Consider the following 21,849-nt stretch of genomic DNA (forward strand, 5'->3'; position numbering starts at 1 on the left):
GGATGCATTTGGTGGAAAAAACAGAGGAGAGATTTATATACACACACACAGAGAACATGAAACAATGGGTTTATCATACACACTGTAAGGAGAGTGATCACTTAAGATAAGCCATCACCCACAGCAGGGGGGGGAAAGGAGGAAAACCTTCCATGGTGACAAGCAGGTAGACTAATTCCAGCAGTTAACAAGAATATCAGAGGAACAGTGGGGGGTGGGGTGGGGGGGAGAAATACCATGGGGAAATAGTTTTACTTTGTGTAATGACTCATCCATTCCCAGTCTCTATTCAAGCCTAAGTTAATTGTATCCAGTTTGCAAATTAATTCCAATTCAGCAGTCTCTCGTTGGAGTCTGTTTTTGAAGCTTTTTTGTTGAAGGATAGCCACTCTTAGGTCTGTGATCGAGTGACCAGAGAGATTGAAGTGTTCTCCAACTGGTTTTTGAATGTTAGAATTCTTGACGTCTGATTTGTGTCCATTCATTCTTTTACGTAGAGACTGTCCAGTTTGGCCAATGTACATGGCAGAGGGGCATTGCTGGCACATGATGGCATATATCACATTGGTAGATGCGCAGGTGAACGAGCCTCTGATACTGTGGCTGATGTGATTAGGCCCTATGATGGTATCCCCTGAATAGATATGTGGACAGAGTTGGCAACGGGCTTTGTTGCAAGGATAGGTTCCTGGGTTAGTGGTTCTGTTGTGTGGTGTGTGGTTGCTGGTGAGTATTTGCTTCAGATTGGGGGGCTGTCTGTAAGCAAGGACTGGTCTATCTCCCAAGATCTGAGAGAGCGATGGGTCGTCCTTCAGGATAGGTTGTAGATCCTTGATGATGCGTTGGAGAGGTTTTAGTTGGGGGCTGAAGGTGATGGCTAGTGGCGTTCTGTTGTTTTCTTCGTTGGGCCTGTCCTGTAGTAGGTGACTTCTGGGTACTCTTCTGGCTCTGTCAATCTGTTTCTTCACTTCAGCAGAAACTCCCTGAAAAAGCACAAGAACAAATCCGCACAGACACACCCCTGGAGCCACGACCTGGGGTATTCTATCTGCTACCCAAGATCCATAAACCTGGAAATCCTGGACGCCCCATCATCTCAGGCATTGGCACCCTGACAGCAGGATTGTCTGGCTATGTAGACTCCCTCCTCAGGCCCTTCGTTATCAGCATTCCCAGCTATCTTCGAGACACCACCGATTTCCTGAGGAAACTACAGTCCATTGGTGATCTTCCTAAAAACACCATCCTGGCCACTATGGATGTAGAAGCCTCTACACCAACATTCCACACAAAGATGGACTACAAGCCGTCAGGAACAGTATCCCCGATACTGTCACGGCTAACCTGGTGGCAGAACTTTGTGACTTTGTCCTGACCCATAACTATTTCACATTTGGTGACAATGTATACCTTCAAATCAGCGGCACTGCGATGGGTACCCGCATGGCCCCACAGTATGCCAACATTTTTATGGCTGACTTAGAACAACGCTTCCTCAGCTCTCGTCCCCTAATGCCCCTACTCTACTTGCGCTACATTGATGACATCTTCATCATCTGGACCCATGGAAAAGAAGCTCTTGAGGAATTCCACCATGATTTCAACAATTTCCATCCCACCATCAACCTCAGCCTGGACCAGTCCACACAAGAGATCCACTTCCTGGACACTACGGTGCTAATAAGCGATGGTCACATAAACACCACCCTATATCGGAAACCTACTGACCGCTATTCCTACCTACATGCCTCTAGCTTTCATCCAGATCATACCACTCGATCCATTGTCTACAGCCAAGCGCTACGATATAACCGCATTTGCTCCAACCCCTCAGACAGAGACAAACACCTACAAGATCTCTATCATGCATTCCTACAACTACAATACCCACCTGCTGAAGTGAAGAAACAGATTGACAGAGCCAGAAGAGTACCCAGAAGTCACCTACTACAGGACAGGCCCAACAAAGAAAACAACAGAACGCCACTAGCCATCACCTTCAGCCCCCAACTAAAACCTCTCCAACGCATCATCAAGGATCTACAACCTATCCTGAAGGACGAGCCATCGCTCTCTCAGATCTTGGGAGATAGACCAGTCCTTGCTTACAGACAGCCCCCCAATCTGAAGCAAATACTCACCAGCAACCACACACCACACAACAGAACCACTAACCCAGGAACCTATCCTTGCAACAAAGCCCGTTGCCAACTCTGTCCACATATCTATTCAGGGGATACCATCATAGGGCCTAATCACATCAGCCACAGTATCAGAGGCTCGTTCACCTGCGCATCTACCAATGTGATATATGCCATCATGTGCCAGCAATGCCCCTCTGCCATGTACATTGGCCAAACTGGACAGTCTCTACGTAAAAGAATGAATGGACACAAATCAGACGTCAAGAATTCTAACATTCAAAAACCAGTTGGAGAACACTTCAATCTCTCTGGTCACTCGATCACAGACCTAAGAGTGGCTATCCTTCAACAAAAAAGCTTCAAAAACAGACTCCAACGAGAGACTGCTGAATTGGAATTAATTTGCAAACTGGATACAATTAACTTAGGCTTGAATAGAGACTGGGAATGGATGAGTCATTACACAAAGTAAAACTATTTCCCCATGGTATTTCTCCCCCCCACCCCACCCCCCACTGTTCCTCTGATATTCTTGTTAACTGCTGGAATTAGTCTACCTGCTTGTCACCATGGAAGGTTTTCCTCCTTTTCCCCCCCCTGCTGTGGGTGATGGCTTATCTTAAGTGATCACTCTCCTTACAGTGTGTATGATAAACCCATTGTTTCATGTTCTCTGTGTGTGTATATAAATCTCTCCTCTGTTTTTTCCACCAAATGCATCCGATGAAGTGAGCTGTAGCTCACGAAAGCTTATGCTCCAATAAATTTGTTAGTCTCTAAGGTGCCACAAGTACTCCTTTTCTTTTTGCGAAAACAGACTAACACGGCTGCTACTCTGAAACCTGTAATATGTGCCTGCAACCTTAATTCCTGCCTTTCAGTTTGTGTGGGAATTAGGTGTTAAGCTTATTAATATCTTTGTCAATGGAAGACAGTCACCAGAGAAAGCAGCATGTTCTGTGCACAGCAGATAGGTACATGAGAGTGCAGAGGCCAACAATTGTTAAATATCTATTGTATGGACTTGAACAGCTTGACTCCGCAGCTGTTTCATGGCACAAGGCACCTAATAGCTGTAAAACATATGGGTTTGTTTACAGATCATGGAGAAGCTTGTTATATCTTCCAAACTCCCCTGACTACAGTATTTAATTAAGCACCTTTAGTCGCTATTGATGCTTAGAGGCGAAACAGTCTTTTAGCTGAGTCAGCATATCCTTTCTGCTCTGATGCAGTATATACTTTACCCCCAGTTCAAAGAGCTACACTGCTCCATTTGCTCTCTATTGGTGATACTTGGGCACGCTGGTCCTTTGAGCCGTAAAGCAGCAGCATTCCTTTCATCTCTCCAATTAAAATTACAGGGTCTGAATTTTTTCCAGCAGAAATTGGAGAGATTGTTTTGGTTTTGAATCTTCTTTGCTGGAGTTATAACCTAGGGGAAACCTGCTGGAGTTATAACTTGGGGGAAACTTTAGATTTCCCTAAGAAGATTCACTCTGACATATCAGACAGTCACTGTGAGGGAACTGACACTGTTAAGTCCCTGCAAATCTACCTTGAGGCAAATCTTCCAAATATGAAACTTAGTTGGAATCATTCCACAAACCCGCATCACTAATCTTAACCCTCAGACCCAGAACTTCCTCCCCTCCAAATTACTGGGAAGTTTCCAAAGTCCAGGCCTGTGTGTAATGCAAGTGTGCAGCCACCAGAACATCCACTCATATTAGTGGCACCTGGCAGCCTTCTGGGGTTACTAGCTGGCTTTTTGCCAAGCTGCGCACACATCCAGGTTCCGATGCCAAACTCCACCAAAATGTATACTTTTCTGGGCACCTCAACTTGTTCACTTGCCAAATTTGACTTTCCTCTGGGTCTGTTTCCCAGCAGGATATCATCTCTGAAGCTGGGAAGGCAGCTGCTTTGAGGAATTTGTAAGAAGCCCTGTAGGAGCTTGAGCTCTGTTCCTCTCCTGTTAGACCTGGATGACAGTAACCTCCTCCTGCAGCCCTATGACAGTGCTTCAAGCCCTCTCCACCACAGTCTGTCCCAGTTCTACCTTCCAAACAGTGGAGAATGGGTAGGCAGCCACCCTGGGGGGCTGCTAAGCATTTGGCTAACTGGAAGAGATGCTTAATCAGATTTATGTCCTTTAAATGTATAGAGGAGGTCTGAACTTTCTTAAAATTTTCCACCATTTTTACATTAGAAACATTAGAAAAATATGAATGTAAAGGCTGATCTCCCATGCTTTTGGTGGACCTCTTGCAGCTCCTTGTGATTGTGAGCTCTTACGCTCAGCTGAGAGGCAGGAGTGTTGAGTTGTTAACAAAATCAAGTGTTCATTCGGCATTTGATTTATAAATGCTAACAAGGGTAAAACTCCTACTTCTAAGCAGTCTGACTGAGGACCCTTTCTCTTCTCATTTGCTTAATTTTCACTCTTTTTAATTTTATTAGTTTTCCAGTTACTATGGAGTCTCCCAGGGTATGTTTGATAAGAAACAGCAAAGTATCGGGGAGAGGATGGATGCTTTTTTGATGAAAAACCATTCAGGGCCCATTTACCCGCCATAAATGAACACGAACCCAATGTTGTTTTTCCGTTAACTGACATGTAAAATTTCCTCCTAATTTCAGAAATAACTAACATTATAATTTGAGTGGATTCTGGTATTTATGTAGGTTTTCCCTTTTGAGACATAGTCAGAACCATTTCACTAAAAGTGATAATTAGATAATTTCTTCACCACCATTACTGCTCATTTCCTGTTTGCATCATAATTCACTGCAGCTGGGACACAAATGGGGGCTTTGGATGTAATTTACATCTAGCACCTGGCATGTGATATCACTGGTTTGCAGTGTACCCCACGTCAGTAATCCTCAAGGATCAAAAACTTTGGAAGAGCCAGGGCAGTTCCACTGGATTTATGCTAAGGAACTGGAACCCAGAAGTGAAGCTCCGGAACAGACAATGTCCTTAGAATGAGAAGTGGTTTTTCACTCAACGTTATTTTAATGTACTGTTGCCCCAAAGCAAGCAAAGGCGCTGATCACTACTCACCATTCTGCCCATGCTGTGTTTCAAACGTCAGCTGTTTGGGCTGCAGCTGTGTCTAAAAACGTCTGGTTAGGATTTTTTTTTACAATAGGGAAAGTGCATTTTCCCTCCTTTTCTATAACTCAAATGTCTGAAGGGATTTTGCTCAAACTGGACCAAAAAAAATCACCTGTCAGCACATACCAAGCCTGGAAAATTTTAGCCTCAAAATGAAATGTTTCAAAATGTTCTGAGCGCATGAAAAGGGGGAGATAAAATTAAACTTAACTGCAGTGGTTGCTATGGCTGCAGACGTGTGACATAAACATCATACAAGAGTGGTGCCCATTCTTACCCCCAGTGTGGAGTTGGGAAGACTCATTTGGGATCAGTGACTGAAAAGGGAGTGCTTCCTGATTAACTGAAAGAGTAATGATGTAACTCCAGCTTGCCTGAAGTGTGTGAATTTTTGGAAAGCTATGGACAGTCACTTCCATGATCTATTAAGGCAGAATAAACTACAGTCTCCAGCCACCACTAACTCTCAGAATTCAAAGCCAAACAGCTTTGCCACTTGCAGTTGAAGTAATTTTGCTTGATCTTAAGAGACCTTTTGGCACAGCTTGACTCTTCGATATGAATGAATTTGGACAGGTATACGCTCCTGATTCAGCTCTTAAATGGTCTCGGAGTGAAAACAGCCTCGTTCCGATTCTATTTGCTCTGATTCATCTCTTTCAGTGTGGGAATATTCAAAAATCCCAACCCCCCTCAGCTGTTTTACACCGTGTAAATAGCGCTCGTGGCTGTTTCCACTGTGTATGCTGATTGCAGTACAATTTCATTTAAAAGGACTCGACCCACAGAGGGGAGAACCCTCTTGGATAACAGAGCAGTATTCTGCCTTCCCCTGACCCCCAATTCTTTCAAGCTAACAGCCAGGCTGTCATCACTTCGCTGCACTCTGGGGTTTGAGAGCAGCAGCTCTTGGGCACCAGATGCCAAAGGATGTCTTGCTCTGTACCAAGGACATTCCGTTACCTCCCTATGGTTTCACTCTCACTAGGGCATGATTCTTTCCTTACCTCCTGCAGGGCTATGGTGACTTCTGGCAGGAGGAGGACTGTGAGAATGGAAACACAAACACTCTGTGAACAAGGCTCCATCTACACTGAGAATCTTTAGCAGTTCTCCTACCATTGCTCTAGCACTGGCATTAACAATGGAAGCACCACCCAAGACCAGATGTGAGTGACTGCCACCAAGCTGTCTAGACCTGCTCTGAGCAGCATCAACCAAAACAGTGGTGAAGGTGAGTGCCCCCAGACGACACTAGCACTTCGTTGCCAGCGCAGTGATGGGGAGAAGTGGTGAATATTCTGAGTGCAGAGCACCTCTAATACAGCTGCATTTTCCAGCTTGTGAAGAGTGTGAATTATACCCAGATGACTAATTAGTTAAAGGCTGCAAAAAATCTTGAGGGCCATATTGTTCCAGCTTCCTGTGCTCTCAGGGGAATAATGTGTATGCATAGCACAGGGCAGGTTAAAAATCTTAGTAGCTGGTTGCTAAGCTCTAGAGTTACCTTGAGCTGGAGAGGTCAGACCTGTGCAAGAAACTTCATCTTAAACTCCTTCCTGTCAAGAAAATGAACTCCAGCCTGGCCCAGAACCCTGGCCCTGAACTCTGCTGAATGCTTTATTTCTTACTCTGTGCACACAAGCCAGTGCTCCTCCCCGATGAAAGTCCAAAGCTTCCATTGCCCTGTGAGTCTAATGAGAGCAGGATTCTATGGCCATCACTTTTTCTTAGCTCCAGCTTTTCCCTTTTTCCCTTTGTCCTTGCCCTTTGTCTTGTCCTCTTTAGGTTTCTTGGCCTTATAGAGGCTGATGTTGTGGCGAACCATTGTGCCTCTCCACCAGGCCTGTAGCTGGAAGCAGGAAAGAGGGAGAGTTAGTTTTCCAAAGCAAGTTAGACACTTCCCTGGTCTTGAGGAAGTCAGCTGCCATCGCGACATGCTGCCCCGTCGGCTCAGTGCTGTGGGAAAAGGGACGGGCTTTTTGGTTGTCTAATATGTTTATGTAAGAACATTACAAGAAAATCCGAATGGTGAACTTGAGAGTGCCAGAGAATACTGCTCTGCGAGACGTTCTGATCTCCAGCCTACTCCAGAGGCACCCCCTAGTACCTGAGCCTGGATCCCACCCCAAGTCTGCTGTCTGCCAGCTTCTCCTAGGCCAGCAGCCTGGTGTCGGCTGCCAGTGTTGTCCTCAGCACAAAGCTATTGGAGTGGGCTCCATATGCACCAACCCTTTGCCTTGGAAACATTCCAAACATAAGTGCTTAGCTATTAAGGTGATGGGTGCTACAGAAAACCCCTCGATAGAGTTCCATGCAGTCTGGATTATAGACTAGCTGCTTTGTACGCTAGCTTACGGGCTGCACCCTGTTCAATTGCTAGCTCAGTGTTTTATTCAAGTAAACGCCTAGAACGGAGGAGACTCCAGTGTGTCCTTCCAGCAAAAGCAGAAAAGGCAAGACTCAGTGTTCCTGATTTTTTCTGCCTTGTATTAGAAATGCTTAAAACCCAAATTGTCCTAAAGAAGCAAACAATCGGTCCAACTCCACTTGCCTTCCTTTTGCAGGTCATCTTTAACTATTCTTCTCTCATTAGCTCTTGGGGCCACATTTTCAAAAAGTCCAATGTGCACATGCAGTTGCCCACCAGTGCTGTGACTGCACATGTAATTGGGACTCCCATCCGCCCCCGCTTCTGACATGCCATACTTGTTCTCAGCAAGTACTTCAATGCTACTTTTCTTAACCACATTAAAAAACCCAGTACCAGTGGCCCTGCAACAAACCCTGTGAAAGGCCAGTGTGGGGCAGCTTGAAAGCAAGAAGGCCGCCAGATACAGTGTAGACTGTGGCACCTGCTGTACAGGGACCAATGTCCTAAGCTATAGCAGGTTGGGCTCCTCCCTTGCACTTCCTGGCCTGTGTAGTCACTAGGTTATGGGATAGTCTGTGTGCTGAGCACATAGAGAGCATTTGTGGGGTGAAGTTCTTGCACTGAGGGCAGGGATTACATTGCAACCCTCCCTCTGTGGCATCATCCTTGCTGCACAGATGGTGTGATGGACAAAAGGCCCTCAAATCTTCACTCTAGGAGCCAAGACTTTTCCCCTTTATTTCCTTCCTCATTCGGTCGGTGGCTATTAACTTTGTGGCTGTTCTACCCAGGGAGGGACTAGAAGGGTGGGGAGAACAAACAGCAGCTTGGACATGCAGCAGACACCTCTCTTTTCCTCACCCAATGGAAGTGCTTGCTAATCCCCGGCCATGCTGGCCAAACCCATTATTACGTGTTGCTGACTGAAAGGAGCCACTTCACATACAGATCATTAATGAGCCATGTCACTGGTAGCACTTTCCCTTTTACCTTCTTGACGCTCTTTAATTCCAATGCATCCTGTTCTACCTTTCTTCTTGCTGCCTCCTTTTCCACCCGATCCTCAATCATGACTTGTTCAAATAACCGGCACTGCAGAAATGCACAGAGACGCTCTAGAACATGCTTCGCTTAGAAATGGACTGAGGGCATCATGATGTCTTTGAATTCTGGAGCTCCCTGTACAAGGCTTGTCCCTCATAGCTACTCCATGGGGGCTGATGTGCAAGCCACGGGCCTTTCTCCCTCGGTTCCTTTCCCTGTGGGCTGTCCCAGCTCTGCAGTGCAAATGGTATGTATAACTGTGTTCCCCATCGTAAAGCAGTAAGTTGCCCCATTAATTGAAACCTATCATTGCCTGAACTTATTGAACCCCCTGATGTTATGCTGCAGAAAGTGTGTCTTGTGCGGCTTCTAGTGGATCAGGTATTGGTAGGAAGTCACCCCAAGCTCATGGGGATGTGGTAGAATGGTTGGAACATAGGGATGACAACTGACCTAAGTTTTACATGCAGAATGGAAGATGAGTTGCTCGATGGGGCAAGGAGTTGAGTGTCCTCTAACTCCACAAGCGGGCGTTTAGAACTCAGTAAACTTAAGCTATGTGCACACTGCCCCGCAGTCCTGACTACCGGGGGGACAAATAGTTTGCACTAGTGTAATCCTCTTCAACAGGACTATGTTAATGTGAACTAGGAACCTTTTTTTTAAACTACTTATTTAGGAAGTTTTTACATGTTTACAAATCCTTGCCATGTAAATATCGGAAACGGAACAATCATTTCAACAGTGAGCTTTTGTTGAGAGAGATTCTCCAGGAATATTGTCATCAGCGCTTTCTGTTTAACAGGGTGTTACCATGCTTCAGAGTGAGCATCATTACAACACCTACAATATGTCATTTCTAGTGATTTGATTAGAACTAGGAACCTTTTAGTTAACGGCCACAGGAGGGAATTACGTGCAGCCCTTCGGTGCCACTGCTATTCATGCCCCCATAATCCAAACTGTAAGGCAGCCAACAATCTCTCAGAGATAGCCCTTAGTCTGCAGCAGCCAGCAGTCGCTGGCAATGAAAGCAAGCATGTTAAAAATCCACAAAGCCCCTCTCCCCTGGACTAGCAATAGCTTGTGTGACCCAAGGTGAGGCACACATTGGGAAGGGAGTTTGTCTTCCCTTGCCCCTCACAATAGCCATTCAATTACTTGCCACTCTCTTACATCCAAAACGGCCCTAGGAAAAACAACAAACAATGGCATTTCGTGACCAAAATCACATGTAGAGAACAGAGGACTTATGCCCCCTGTGGCTCTCTCCTGACACCACTTGCTGTGTTGTTCCTGCCCATTCTATTGAACAGTTCCATGGTTACTCAATCTTTTCTTCCCCATAGTCTTCTTCCCTTGTTCTGGGTGAATGAAAAGAGTGAGGGTGGGAAAGTGCCCAGGGCCCAGCTTTTGGGATGCCGCCTGGACAATGAAATGCTGGTTCACTGAATCCTTTAGTCCACTGCTGATCTCCTACCTGCTTGGCAAGTTCCTGCAGTGCTGCTAAATCATTTGCCTTGGATGCTTTTAGAGTGTTCAGTTCTTGCTGTTTAGATTCCGTGTCCTTTTCATACTTCTCCATCCAGTATTCTAGCTTCTCTTCCAACTTCTGTTTGGGAGACAGACTGACATTTAGCACAGCAGACAGAATGCACCAGGAAGGATTAGTAATGCTACTGAAAACTTTCTATCGTCTGCTCAGTCTGCCGTCTTTCTGTAAGAGTAACATTGATGTTACACAGCACAGCAATTCCTCAGCATACCCCAACCCTTCAAAGAGCCAAAATCCTGGAGCTAGTGATGAGCCATTAGTGGTCTGCAGCATAGGCGCCAATTTCTCCCGGCACTGGTGGGTGCTCCACCCACCCCCTGCCCTGCCCCGCCTCCATTCCAACCCCTTCCCCAGAGTCCCTGCCCCTATTGGACTCCTTCCCCAAATCCCCACCCGTGCCCCATCTCTTCCCTGTGCGCGCCACGTTCCCTCTCTTACCCCTCTCTCCCAGCACTTGCCACCACAAAACAGCTGTTTCTCGGCAGCAAGCACTGGGAGCTAGGGGGAGAAGCGGAGACGCTGCGTGCTTGGGGAGGAGGCAGAGCGGAGGTGAGCTGGGGTGGGGATGGGATGGGGAGCTACCAGTGGCTGCAGCACCCACCAATTTTTCCCCATGGGTGCTCCAGCCCCAGGGGATATTTTGGGGGAAGACGTCTCCAAGTGGTCTCTTTCCCTGTTCTTGGTTTAAAAAGCTTGGTGGTGGCAGCATACTGTTCAAGGAAAAGGCAAAGTTTGTACCTTGGGGAAGTTTTTAACCTAAGCTGGTAAGAATAAGCTTAGGGGGTCTTTCATGTGGGTCCCCATATCTGTTCCCTAGAATTCAGAGTGGGGAAGGAACCCTGACATGGTGGTAGTAGTGGGATCATTTTGAACCAGAGATGATGATCAGCTAAAACCTGAGCATGTGGGCAAGACTCACCAGCCAGACACCCAGGAAAGAATGCTCTGTAGTAACTCAGATCTCACCCTATCTAACATCCCATCACAGGACATTGGGCATATTTACCGCTAATAGTCAAAGATCAATTAATTGCCAAAATTAAGCTATCCCATCATACCATCCCCTCCATAAACTTATGAAGCTTACTCCTGAAGCCAGAGAAGTCTTTTGCCTCTTCTTCTCCCCTTTGAAGGCTAGTCCAGAACTTCACTCCTCTGATGGATAGAAACCTTCGTCTAATTTCAAGTCTAAACTTCCTGATGGCCAGTTTATATCCATTTGTTATTGTGTCCACATTGGTACTGAGCTTAAATACTTCCTCCCCTCACTGGTATTTATCCCTCTGATATATTTATAGAGAGCAATCATATCTCCCCTCAACCTTCTTTTGGTTAGGCTAAACAAACCAAGCTCTTTGAGTCTCCTTTCATAAAGATAAGTTTTCCATTCCTCGGATCATCCTAATAACCCTTCTCTGTACCTTTTCCAGTTTGAATTCATCCTTCTTAAACATGGGAGACCAGAACTGCCCACAATATTCCATACGAGGTCTCACCAGAGCCTTGTATAACTGTACTAACACCTCCTTATCTCTACTGGAAATAAGTCTTCTAAAGACTCTCTACAGCTTAAGGGAAGGGAACAAGGGATGTTAAAATTAAAACCTTACTTAATACCTTATATTTCAAATGCTTTAACTGCTTTTCCTCCTTTTTCTGTATTTTTAATAAAGGTTATAAAGGATTTGAATGGCTTGTTTGCCAATGGTACTAAGCAAGCTGAAGTCTCCATAGAGCAAACCCTGAACCTTATCCAATGCTGTTTAATGTTAAAAAGTTTCAGGGTCGTGTTAACACCTTTGATTCTTTGGGTCCTTTCTTCCATATAAAGTAATACAACAGACATTATGGATTGTGGGCAACCTGAAATAATATAATAGACATTATGGATTGTGTGCTACCTGAGTCTATCAAAAGAGCTGTGAATTGACATTTATCCTACCCAGGCTAGGATAAAGCAAAAACAGATGGATTATTTCTATAATGTCTTTCCTTGTCCCCTGTGTCCTACTTTACACGTGCAATACCAGGGCCTGTGAAGCTGTAGTTATACTGCATGTATTAATGCCAGCGCATGATTCTGCTGGACGTCTGACCTATTTGCAATGAACGTACTTCAACTTAAAGCCCAATCATCTGAACATCTTGTGGTGTGGGGAGAACCCACAGTATTTGGATGAACAAATCTGTCCTCAGTTTTGATTTAAAATAATCCAAAATTCAGGTAACTAGTGTTATGTTTTTTAGGGCAAATGGTAATTCCAACAACAGTCTTGAAGCTAGTTGAGGAATAGATGGACATTAGCTGTTTTCCTTAAGACACTAATTGCTACCATAGGAATAAGCTGATGTGATTTTTTGTAAGTTGCTGCCTTAAGTGTTAATTGAAAACATTTGAGTCACCCACCATCTGTTGCTGCCTGAGGAAATTTTCAATCTCCATGTGGACTCTAATCTCTTCATCAGTTTTGATCCTCAGCTTCTGTGATCAATAAAGACAGAACAGGTCAGAGGCTATCTTGGCAGGCATGTATGCATACCTTGCGATGAGGTGCACCGGTGAGTGACTGCTTGTAATGCTGAATGGACAGCACTTCTGAAAGTGACAGGCTTTTGTGCTGCAGTGTCAATAAAAAGCCAGTTCTATGTAAGAGAGTGAACTCTAGGAACGAATGGGTCGGGGAGCTGCATTAGCAGCATCAAAATGGTGATATGGTATTGGCTGTTGAGGGAAGTGACATGGCGTGGAGATAGGAGCATTGGCCCAGGGCTTCCCCAGCCCTAGAAGTGCACAGATACCTGCACTAAGGCATGTCCAGCATCATGGAAAAGGGGCGCACCTGTACTGTGCGTACATCACAATCAGCCCCCTCTCCTCGGAGCCAGCCCTGGGCTTGTATTGATGCCCTAGGGAAAACACATTTACTAGCCTCCTACACCTGTGATCAACAAGTCAAGTCCTTTTCCCATTGGCTGGTGCAGCCCATCATATTCTTCCCTCACCCTCTACCTTCCATACTGCTCCCCATCCTCCAGCACCTATCGCAGCATCAGTGCTGGGTTCACTAGACTCTCCTTTTCCTAGGAGCTGTGGCCCTGGGGTGGAATTCCCGAATGCCAAATCCCACCGGTGGCATGGGCGGAGCCCAGCACTGCCGGGGCCCAGTAGCACAGCTCACAAGACTCAGCAGCTATAGTGCTGCCAGCTCTGAGGATCTAAGGCTTTGTCTACACTACAGAGCTGACAGCGGCACAGCTATACCACTGCAGCCGTGACGCTGTAAGGTCTCCCATGTAGCCACTCTCTCCCGCCAGCATAATTAAACTACTCCTAATGAGCAGCAGTAGCTATGTTGGCAGGAGGGCATCTCCTGCTGACATAGCGCTGCCCACACCGGCACTTCTGTCAGTCGGGGGGGTGTCTTTTTTCCCCCCCCAACGCTGACCAAAAGAATGTTTTACCAATAAAAGTGCTAGTGTAGACAAAACCTTAGCCACTTGCATCCCTTGATTAGAGACTACCACTGGGAGCCCAGAACTAAGGCTTTGTCTACACTAGCACTTTTGTCAGTCAGCGGTGTGAAAAAACCACCCCTGGACTGACAAACGCCCCAGTGTGAACAGTGTTATGTCAGCGGGAGACTCTCTCCTGCCAACATAGCTACTGCTACTCGTTGGGGGTTGTTTAATTATGCCGGCGGGAGAGCTCTATCCTACCACCATAGAGACCTCCCAGCGGTACAGATATGCCGCTGTAAGGTCTGTAGTGTAGATGTAGCCTGAGTCGGCGCTTCTCCCCATGCACTCTGCGCTGCTGTCTCCTTTGTATTTCGTTGTGGGTGCAGAAAGCCAAAAGCTGAGGGGAGGGAGATGAGGCACCGAGGGGTAAAAATATATATGTATATCGCACTTGACTTGAAGATTTATTATACTGTTAGCTCTCACACCTGAACTGAAGGGGCTGGGTTGCTGTCTCTTCAAGATTCATCCTGAGTGTTCATTAGGCACTGAAGATACTGTTTTTTGTTAACACCTGTTTATCTAAAAAAAGGAGGACTTGTGGCACCTTAGAGACTAAAATTTATTTGAGAATAAGCTTTCGTGAGCTACAGCTCACTTCATCGAATGCACTGAAGGAGCTGTAGCTCACGAAAGCTTATGCTCAAATAAATTTATTAGTCTCTAAGGTGCCACAAGTACTCCTTTTCCTTTTGCGAATACAGACTAACACGGCTGCTACTCGGAAACCAGTCTATCTAAAAACTCCTTCCCTTCTCAAATGCTCAACTTTCATGCTTGCTTTTTGTCGTGTCATCATTTCACTAGTTGTACAGGCACTGTAGAACCTTCCAGCCTAGACAGGACCTGAACATCTCATGTAAAAAAGAATGGAGAAGAAACCCCTTTTATATTTAAAAACCACCCAGACCTCTTATCCATCAGGAGGCAGACAAAGCCAGGAGGCCATTTTTTTTTCCAGTTGCAAGCCACCTGTAATGGAGGAGTGTGTATGGGCATGCCACACGCTGTGTATACATGTGCATATAGGCCCTGCCTGAGGACTCATCCAGAAATCATTAAATCCTTGCAGCAATTCTACTCTGGGTGATCTCTGCAACCTGCAGCCTTGGGATGGGTTCCTGGAATGGGGGATCCTTCCAACCAGACACTTCTTCCTGTGGTAGAGTTCTCCTGTCGGGGGCACACATAGCAGCCACCTACTGGTTATATAACCACCTAATGGTTATAGCCATCCCATCAACCCCATTATTTGCAGTGAGCTTGGTTAAATAATGAGCAGTCTCTGGCCTGTCCCCTCCCTACACAGCTGAAGAGAAGTGACTGGTTGAGGTCATCAACAGTGGAAACCTGCAGCTGACCAGCCTTGTCCTTGTCCTGTAATTGCAGAGACCACCACATGGTTTTAGAGAATAGGAGGAAAACATGACCTAACAATGAGGTAGTACAATCATGACATTGGCAGAGCCATGAGAGTGTGAGGCTGCACTCGGCAGCTCTGCACTGCCCACCGAGTCCCAGTTCTGTCTTATTGTTAACTTCAGGAGTCAAGGTGGTGGGTGAGACGGAGGCGCTTGTGCCACTTGTATGTAAAACACAAACCTCTCTTTGCATGATGAGTTACATGTTGGCTGTTTGATGGCAATGCTATCTGCAGTCAGCCAGCTCTCGCCTTGCTAGCTGGAGATGCTTTATAAACAGGCCTAAAGACGGTGCTTACCTCAATTTCATTGAACAGGTCACTCTCTGCATTGCTGCACTTTTTCTGGGTCTGGTAGACCTGGAGCTCTGTGTCTTTCTTCACATAGCGGCTCTCCATGTCTGTCTTGGCCTTCATCTCTTGAAGCTGATCTTTGAGGTATGCAATCATCTCGTTCCGGTTCTGAGGAATAGGCAGGAGGGAGGGACATATGGGGGGGGGCATAAAAGCAAGCTTCAAAATGCAAATCACCTCCCCATTTCTTGTGCCCACTACTCCAGGCAAACTCACCGGTGTCCCCCCTCACATGTTTCAAAATCATAGGGCTGAAGGCTTCACTCTCCCCCAGAGTGTTGTCCAAGTTCAACATGAGCTTCAAAGAGAAACCTAATTTTTAACCAACCGTATAGAAGGCAGCAAACAAAGAGGGAAGGGTGATTATCTATCTAGAGGTTGCAGTGACAGACAGGTCACCAGGACACCTGGTCTCTAGAGCCCTGATTCAGGAAAATATTAAGCACTTGCATAACTTTCAGTAGTTCCATTGATTTCAATGGTTTAACATGAGGCATATGCTTAAGTAGTTTCCTGAACTGGGGTCTATAGCTGGCTCTGCCACAGACCCACTGCGTGAGCTTGGACAAGTCACAACCTCTGTACCTCAGTTTCCCATCTATTAAAAAAAATGACATCTCGGTTGTGTGGGTGCTACAGTTTAATTCCTTAGTTGCACAGCATATTGGGCTCCTTGCATGGAAGTTTTCGTGTAACCTGAAAAACTAAACAATTGCAAAGCAAATTTAAGAACAGGTGAAAATTGACTCTTGTTCTGTTCATATGTGCCACTACTACTTTGAAAGCTGATCAGGGCGGACAGTATAAATTTTGTTGCAAAGGCACATGCTCTGGGTGAGTAAGGAGTGCTGAGGAAAAGTAGCAGGCTATGTGCTATCATCCCTTCCCTGCGCACTCTCACTACAATGGAGAGCTGAGATTTCCAGCTGCAAGTTGTGTCTGAGCACGTCCCCTGGCAGAAGGGACTCTGGAGTTGAAAGGTACTGAGCTGACGTCTGTGGCTGAGTGCGTTTCAAGATGTTTGAACACACTGGGGAATTGAAGAATGATTCAGTTTAGGATTGGGCTTTTTAGTTTTACTTGGTTTCTCGGAGTAACATATGAAGATTAGAAATGCAGGATCGTAACTAAAGGAGAATTCTCTTTAATATGAAAAGCACAAGACATGCTAAGAATCAAAAGGTCATAACAGACTAGTTTGCAGTTACGTAAGACTGAGCTTAATGCAGGTCTGGTTCTACTTCTTGTGCCATGTGCCTTTGATTACTCAATCATTCATCAGGTGAAGCTGAAACACCGAAGTGCTGGTATTATTTAAGTGATCTGAAGCCCACAGAAAGGCTCCCGTCTTGTCTCTCAAGCACCATCACATTCCTTAACTGTGTAAACAGGGGAAGATCCCCCAGAAAAAAGCCTGCTCCACAGCACTGTGTTTAAAGGCCAGTGCCGCATGAGTCATTTGAAAAGAGTTCCTTTTCAGAAGAGTTTGGAACACTCAAAGGGAAAGTGTGCACACACACATACACTCACACACTCCCATCAGATATAGTGAGGGAAAGCAAACTGTGATACAAGGCTCAGGACAATTAGGGCCCTTGGCTGAGGTTTGTGTGTGTGTTAAAGTCATGCATCCATAATTGTTTTAAGGTTTCTCAGCCTGAAGATCATTTTACAGCCCAGATGCTGTCATATAACTTGAGACAAATGACTTTATAACAAGCAGAGACAGGACCTATTTATGCTCCATAATATACCAAGGTTATCTGGTAATGGCTTGCATTTTCTTCCCTATGAAACAATGCAGCGGGTGGGGGCATTGTTCTGCTTCCAGCAGACAGAAGGGGGAGCTTGTCACATAGCTGCATTATCAGTGGCTTTCAAGCTTTTTTCCTTTTGCGGACCCCTAAAACATTTGGAATGGAGGTCCAGCTCAAACCCTTCCACTGATAGCAACTGAAACAGGATCACACAGAGAGTGGGGTTCATTATGGTAAGCAGGCCCCAAACCATTTTAAGGCCTTATGAATTAAAACCGACACGTTGAATTGAAACATATACTTGCCCCACTGTAATTATATACACATTCTAACTACTCTTTTATAGAACAGGACTATACCAAAAAGGGCTGAAGTTTGAAACATGCCATGGATCAGGCTTTCCTTGCAGATTAGCGTCATGCTATGACTTGAAAGAAACTTGTTTTGATTTACCGAAGAGGCAGCCCTGCGAAAATGGCCAACGCAGCCCAACAAGTCAATAATAGCCTGTCCTTTGACTTAGATGAGCTCTGGACTGGGCCCATGTTGAGCAGGCACAGTGGGAACTTCCCTTAACTCTATGCCGGCATATACTTAGATAGAGGAATACCGTGCTTGTGTGCGTCACTATTTAAATGCACACTTGTTTTAAGGAAATTGCAAACTCCAAAAACGAAGTCAGCAGAGCTTGTGAAGTCTGTAAGACATGTCAGTCTGGATCGTTTCTTTTCCTTTTTAAAAAAGCATTAGGAAATTAAATCCAAGAAATGGTTAAGGTAACATTAAGTCTATAACCACAAGGAATGAGGAGTTGCAGACCAGGAGACAGAGCTTTCTCTGGGTCCAGACCAAGATTGTGGCATGAACTCCCATAGGAATTAAGGACCATCACAAACCTCACCGCCTTCCACTCCAAGTTCGAGGCAAGTTACTGTGACCTGGCTACTCTATAGTAAACACATGGGGATGGGGGTTGTAAAAATTTCTAAAACACAATACTACACTGCACACATTTCTCTTCCCTGCAAGAGGATGAGAGAACAAACATGACAAATGTTGGTCATGCTACTTTGAGCACTTTCTAGTACTGCATTAATATTAAGGTGCTGAGCATGGTATAAGAACCTGTACAGAAAAGAATGAATAAAAGTTAAGTACCCAATCAAAATGTTAACCTACTCTCCTGCACACAAAATATATTATTATTATTTTTCTGCTAAAGGTATGTAGTCTACTATATTACTGATAGTTGCAAAATGTATACCGTAAAATCTACAGGATGTGTAAATAATGCTGCTGGAACTTAAAAGTTTTCATTGCCTGACTTTTTGATACTGATTGTGCAACCTTAAGGTTACATTAGCACAGTTTTTGGCATTAAATAATTAATCATCATAATCTGTATAGAATATCACCACTACATCAATGAAAAATTAAAAAAAAAGCTACAAAATATAAGTGACCACTGCATCAGGTATAGCTAAATGAATAAATCTTATTCCTAGAGCTGAACTAAAGTTATTAATGATGGTGGTGCACAAAGAAAAGGGAAAGAACAAAAAGATCCTTGTTAATTTCAGCTCTATTAGAAATACAGGTGAATGAGGAATCAATGTTTGCCAAAAGGACAAAATCAGTAGGGAAGAATATTTGAGACTCATTACAGAGAATTAGGAGAGAAAAACAGCAAAATAGCCCTGTGAGTTATTAATTAGCGTCTTGTTAAGAGCTAACACAGCTCAAAAGAAGAACATACAAGGAACACACTCAGAACAATGAATTTTGTTTTCTAAATCCATGGTTGTACCCTGCTTGCTTTTGTTTTCTCTTTCACGTTCAGTCTAAAGACTGGAGACTGCCAGGGGGGCTTTAGGCCCTACCTCCATCTATTGTCACTGCTCAAAATGTTCCATAATCAACATGCTTTTTTTGGGGGGGGGGGGGTTAATTGGCAATGTGCCAAATCATTGAAGTCTCAGTAAAGCTGCCTATCAGAAATTCCTTGCTGAAATGAATTGAAATCATTCTCCCAGGAGACCTAATCAGAGCAGGTCATTTTTTTTTTAGCAATGGGAGGAAAGCAGGATTTGAAAGTAGCTTCAGCTTGATTTATCAAGGATCAAGCTATAAGGAAACCCAGGAAGAGGACTTTAAGCTGGAAAGAAAATGACTGCAGGCCACGCTTCGTGAGGCTGATCGCAAAGACGGAAGCGATGTACTCAAAGATCAGAAGGTAAAGACTGAAAAACAGAGGATCATCACCTACAGCCAACGAAAAAAAGTTTAACAAAGCTGAGGCCAAAGAAAGCTCCAGCGGGTGATGCGCTTTTCTTAGTGCTGGAAAGAGCTGTGGAAACTACATTAAAACAGAACAGCATGCGTAAGTTGGGCTTCTAGAGCACTGACTTTGGCACCAGCTCTGCTCCTTATGTTGGTAGAGTGCATGGAGAGCATTACCCGATGGGAGTACTGAATTGGAATGGGAGGAGACGTGCTAAGAAATGGACAAAATATAATCCTTAACTAACTGCCACACTGCCTGAGGCCAAATGAAACAACTAATTTATTTCTTCTAACTGCCAAACAGAGGTCAACAAACTTTTAAGCTGTTCCGTTTTCCCCCTTAGGGCCTGGATATAGGCTTGGGTCCCAGTTTCAGCAGCAGAAAAGAAATATCTATTAAGTCACATATCTCCCTTTTGCAGACTAGTCTCTGACCTCAGATTCCTTTAGACGTAGTGCCAAACTCAAGACACTGAAATCCTCTAGAAAAGTAATCCTCACTCTCTATTTCTCCTGGAAAACCTTTGACCTCCTGTGTCTGTCCTTCCTTGGTTCACTACCTACCTTGTAACCATTTGTTCCTTCAATATTGCCTTCAGTGGTTCCTCCTTTCTACAAGGTTCACCTGGGTTCTTTTTGTCTCCTTCTTTTCTTTCTCCTACACTTACCCCAATTTATTTCATCTGCCCCCATTTGTCTCTTCTAGCATCTCTATGTTGATGACTCTCAAATCTACTTTCCACTTCAACATTTCTTCCTGTCTCATTGATATCACATTTGAAGATTCTGCTGTTTCCTCAAACTGTACACAGTTATATCTGAGCTCCTCGTCTTTCCTCCCAAACCTTCTCTTCTCCAATACCAATACCATCCTTGTCAGACTTGCAACCATGGGGGCATTTTTCAGTGGCTCTTGCTCTTCCATGCGCATCTAGGCTCTCACCAAGTCCTGCTGCTTCTTCCTCTTCAATTTTTATAAAAAGTAGCCCTTCCTCAATGCGCCTTCAACTTTAAATGTTTTTCCACACCCAAGTAATCTCCTGGATCAACTACTGCTAAATCCTCCCCAGTCTGAACTCCCTGTTTTCCATCTCGCTCACCTCTAGTCCATCAAGAATACTGAAGATAAAATGACCCTCATTTGCCACTCAACCAGATCACTCCTTTATACAGATTCTCCGCTGCCTTCTCCTCCTCAGTGTCAGATTCTTGTCCTTGCCTTCAAGGCCCTGCATGGCTCTGCCTCTATCCCTGCTGGTTTCTTTTCGCACACCCCTCACTCCATCAGTGTGCAGCAGCATCACTCCCTTCATTCTCTTCGTGCTTTCTCCCTTATGCCTGGATCAGCCCTTTCTCACTGAATATTATGTCCCCATCATCTTCATTCTTCAGGTATGTTGGCAACAAGAAGAAAGCCAAGGAAAGTGTGGGCCCCTTACTGAATGAGGGAGGCAAGCTAGTGACAGAGGATGTGGAAAAAGCTAATGTACTCAATGCTTTTTTTGCCTCTGTTTTCACTAACAAGGTCAGCTCCCAGACTGCTGTGCTGGGCATCACAAAATGGGGAAGAGATGGCCAGCCCTCTGTAGAGATAGAGGTGGTTAGGGACTATTTAGAAAAGCTGGACGTGCACAAGTCCATGGGGCCGGACGAATTGCATCCGAGAGTGCTGAGGGAATTGGCGGCTGTGATTGCAGAGCCCTTGGCCATTATCTTTGAAAACTCGTGGCGAACGGGGGAAGTCCCGGATGACTGGAAAAAGGCTAATGTAGTGCCCATCTTTAAAAAAGGGAAGAAGGAGGATCCTGGGAACTACAGGCCGGTCAGCCTCACCTCAGTCCCTGGAAAAATCATGGAGCAGGTCCTCAAAGAATCAATCCTGAAGCACTTAGAGGAGAGGAAAGTGATCAGGAACAGTCAGCATGGATTCACCAAGGGAAGGTCATGCCTGACTAATCTAATCGCCTTTTATGATGAGATTACTGGTTCTGTGGATGAAGGGAAAGCAGTGGATGTATTGTTTCTTGACTTTAGCAAAGCTTTTGACACGGTCTCCCACAGCATTCTTGTCAGCAAGTTAAGGAAGTATGGGCTGGATGAATGCACTATAAGGTGGGTAGAAAGCTGGCTAGATTGTCGGGCTCAACGGGTAGTGATCAATGGCTCCATGTCTAGTTGGCAGCCGGTGTCAAGTGGAGTGCCCCAGGGGTCGGTCCTGGGGCCCGTTTTGTTCAATATCTTCATAAATGATCTGGAGGATGGTGTGGATTGCACT

The 21,849-nt window shown here is 45.1% G+C and overlaps 1 protein-coding gene across 3 annotated transcripts in view; it reads right to left on the minus strand.

Annotated features, from left to right (window-relative positions):
• Positions 1-6,870: 6,870 nt before the first annotated feature.
• IQCG (IQ motif containing G) overlaps positions 6,871-21,849 on the minus strand; it is a 40,412-nt gene continuing 25,433 nt past the window's right edge. Inside the window, exons 7-11 of one of the 3 annotated variants that reach the window (XM_038417000.2) lie at positions 15,481-15,642; positions 12,649-12,723; positions 10,167-10,298; positions 8,633-8,734; positions 6,871-7,120 (exon numbers count right to left, since the gene is read on the minus strand). In XM_038417000.2, coding sequence (XP_038272928.1) covers positions 6,989-7,120; positions 8,633-8,734; positions 10,167-10,298; positions 12,649-12,723; positions 15,481-15,642 — 603 coding nt within the window. In that variant the 3' untranslated portion in view covers positions 6,871-6,988. The remainder of the gene's footprint in view (positions 7,121-8,632; positions 8,735-10,166; positions 10,299-12,648; positions 12,724-15,480; positions 15,643-21,849) is intronic. The other 2 variants (XM_043492758.1, XM_038417001.2) reach the window with 2 other exon arrangements.

Source organism: Dermochelys coriacea, chromosome 9, assembly GCF_009764565.3.
Source record: "Dermochelys coriacea isolate rDerCor1 chromosome 9, rDerCor1.pri.v4, whole genome shotgun sequence".
Classification (NCBI taxonomy): Eukaryota; Metazoa; Chordata; order Testudines; family Dermochelyidae; genus Dermochelys; species Dermochelys coriacea.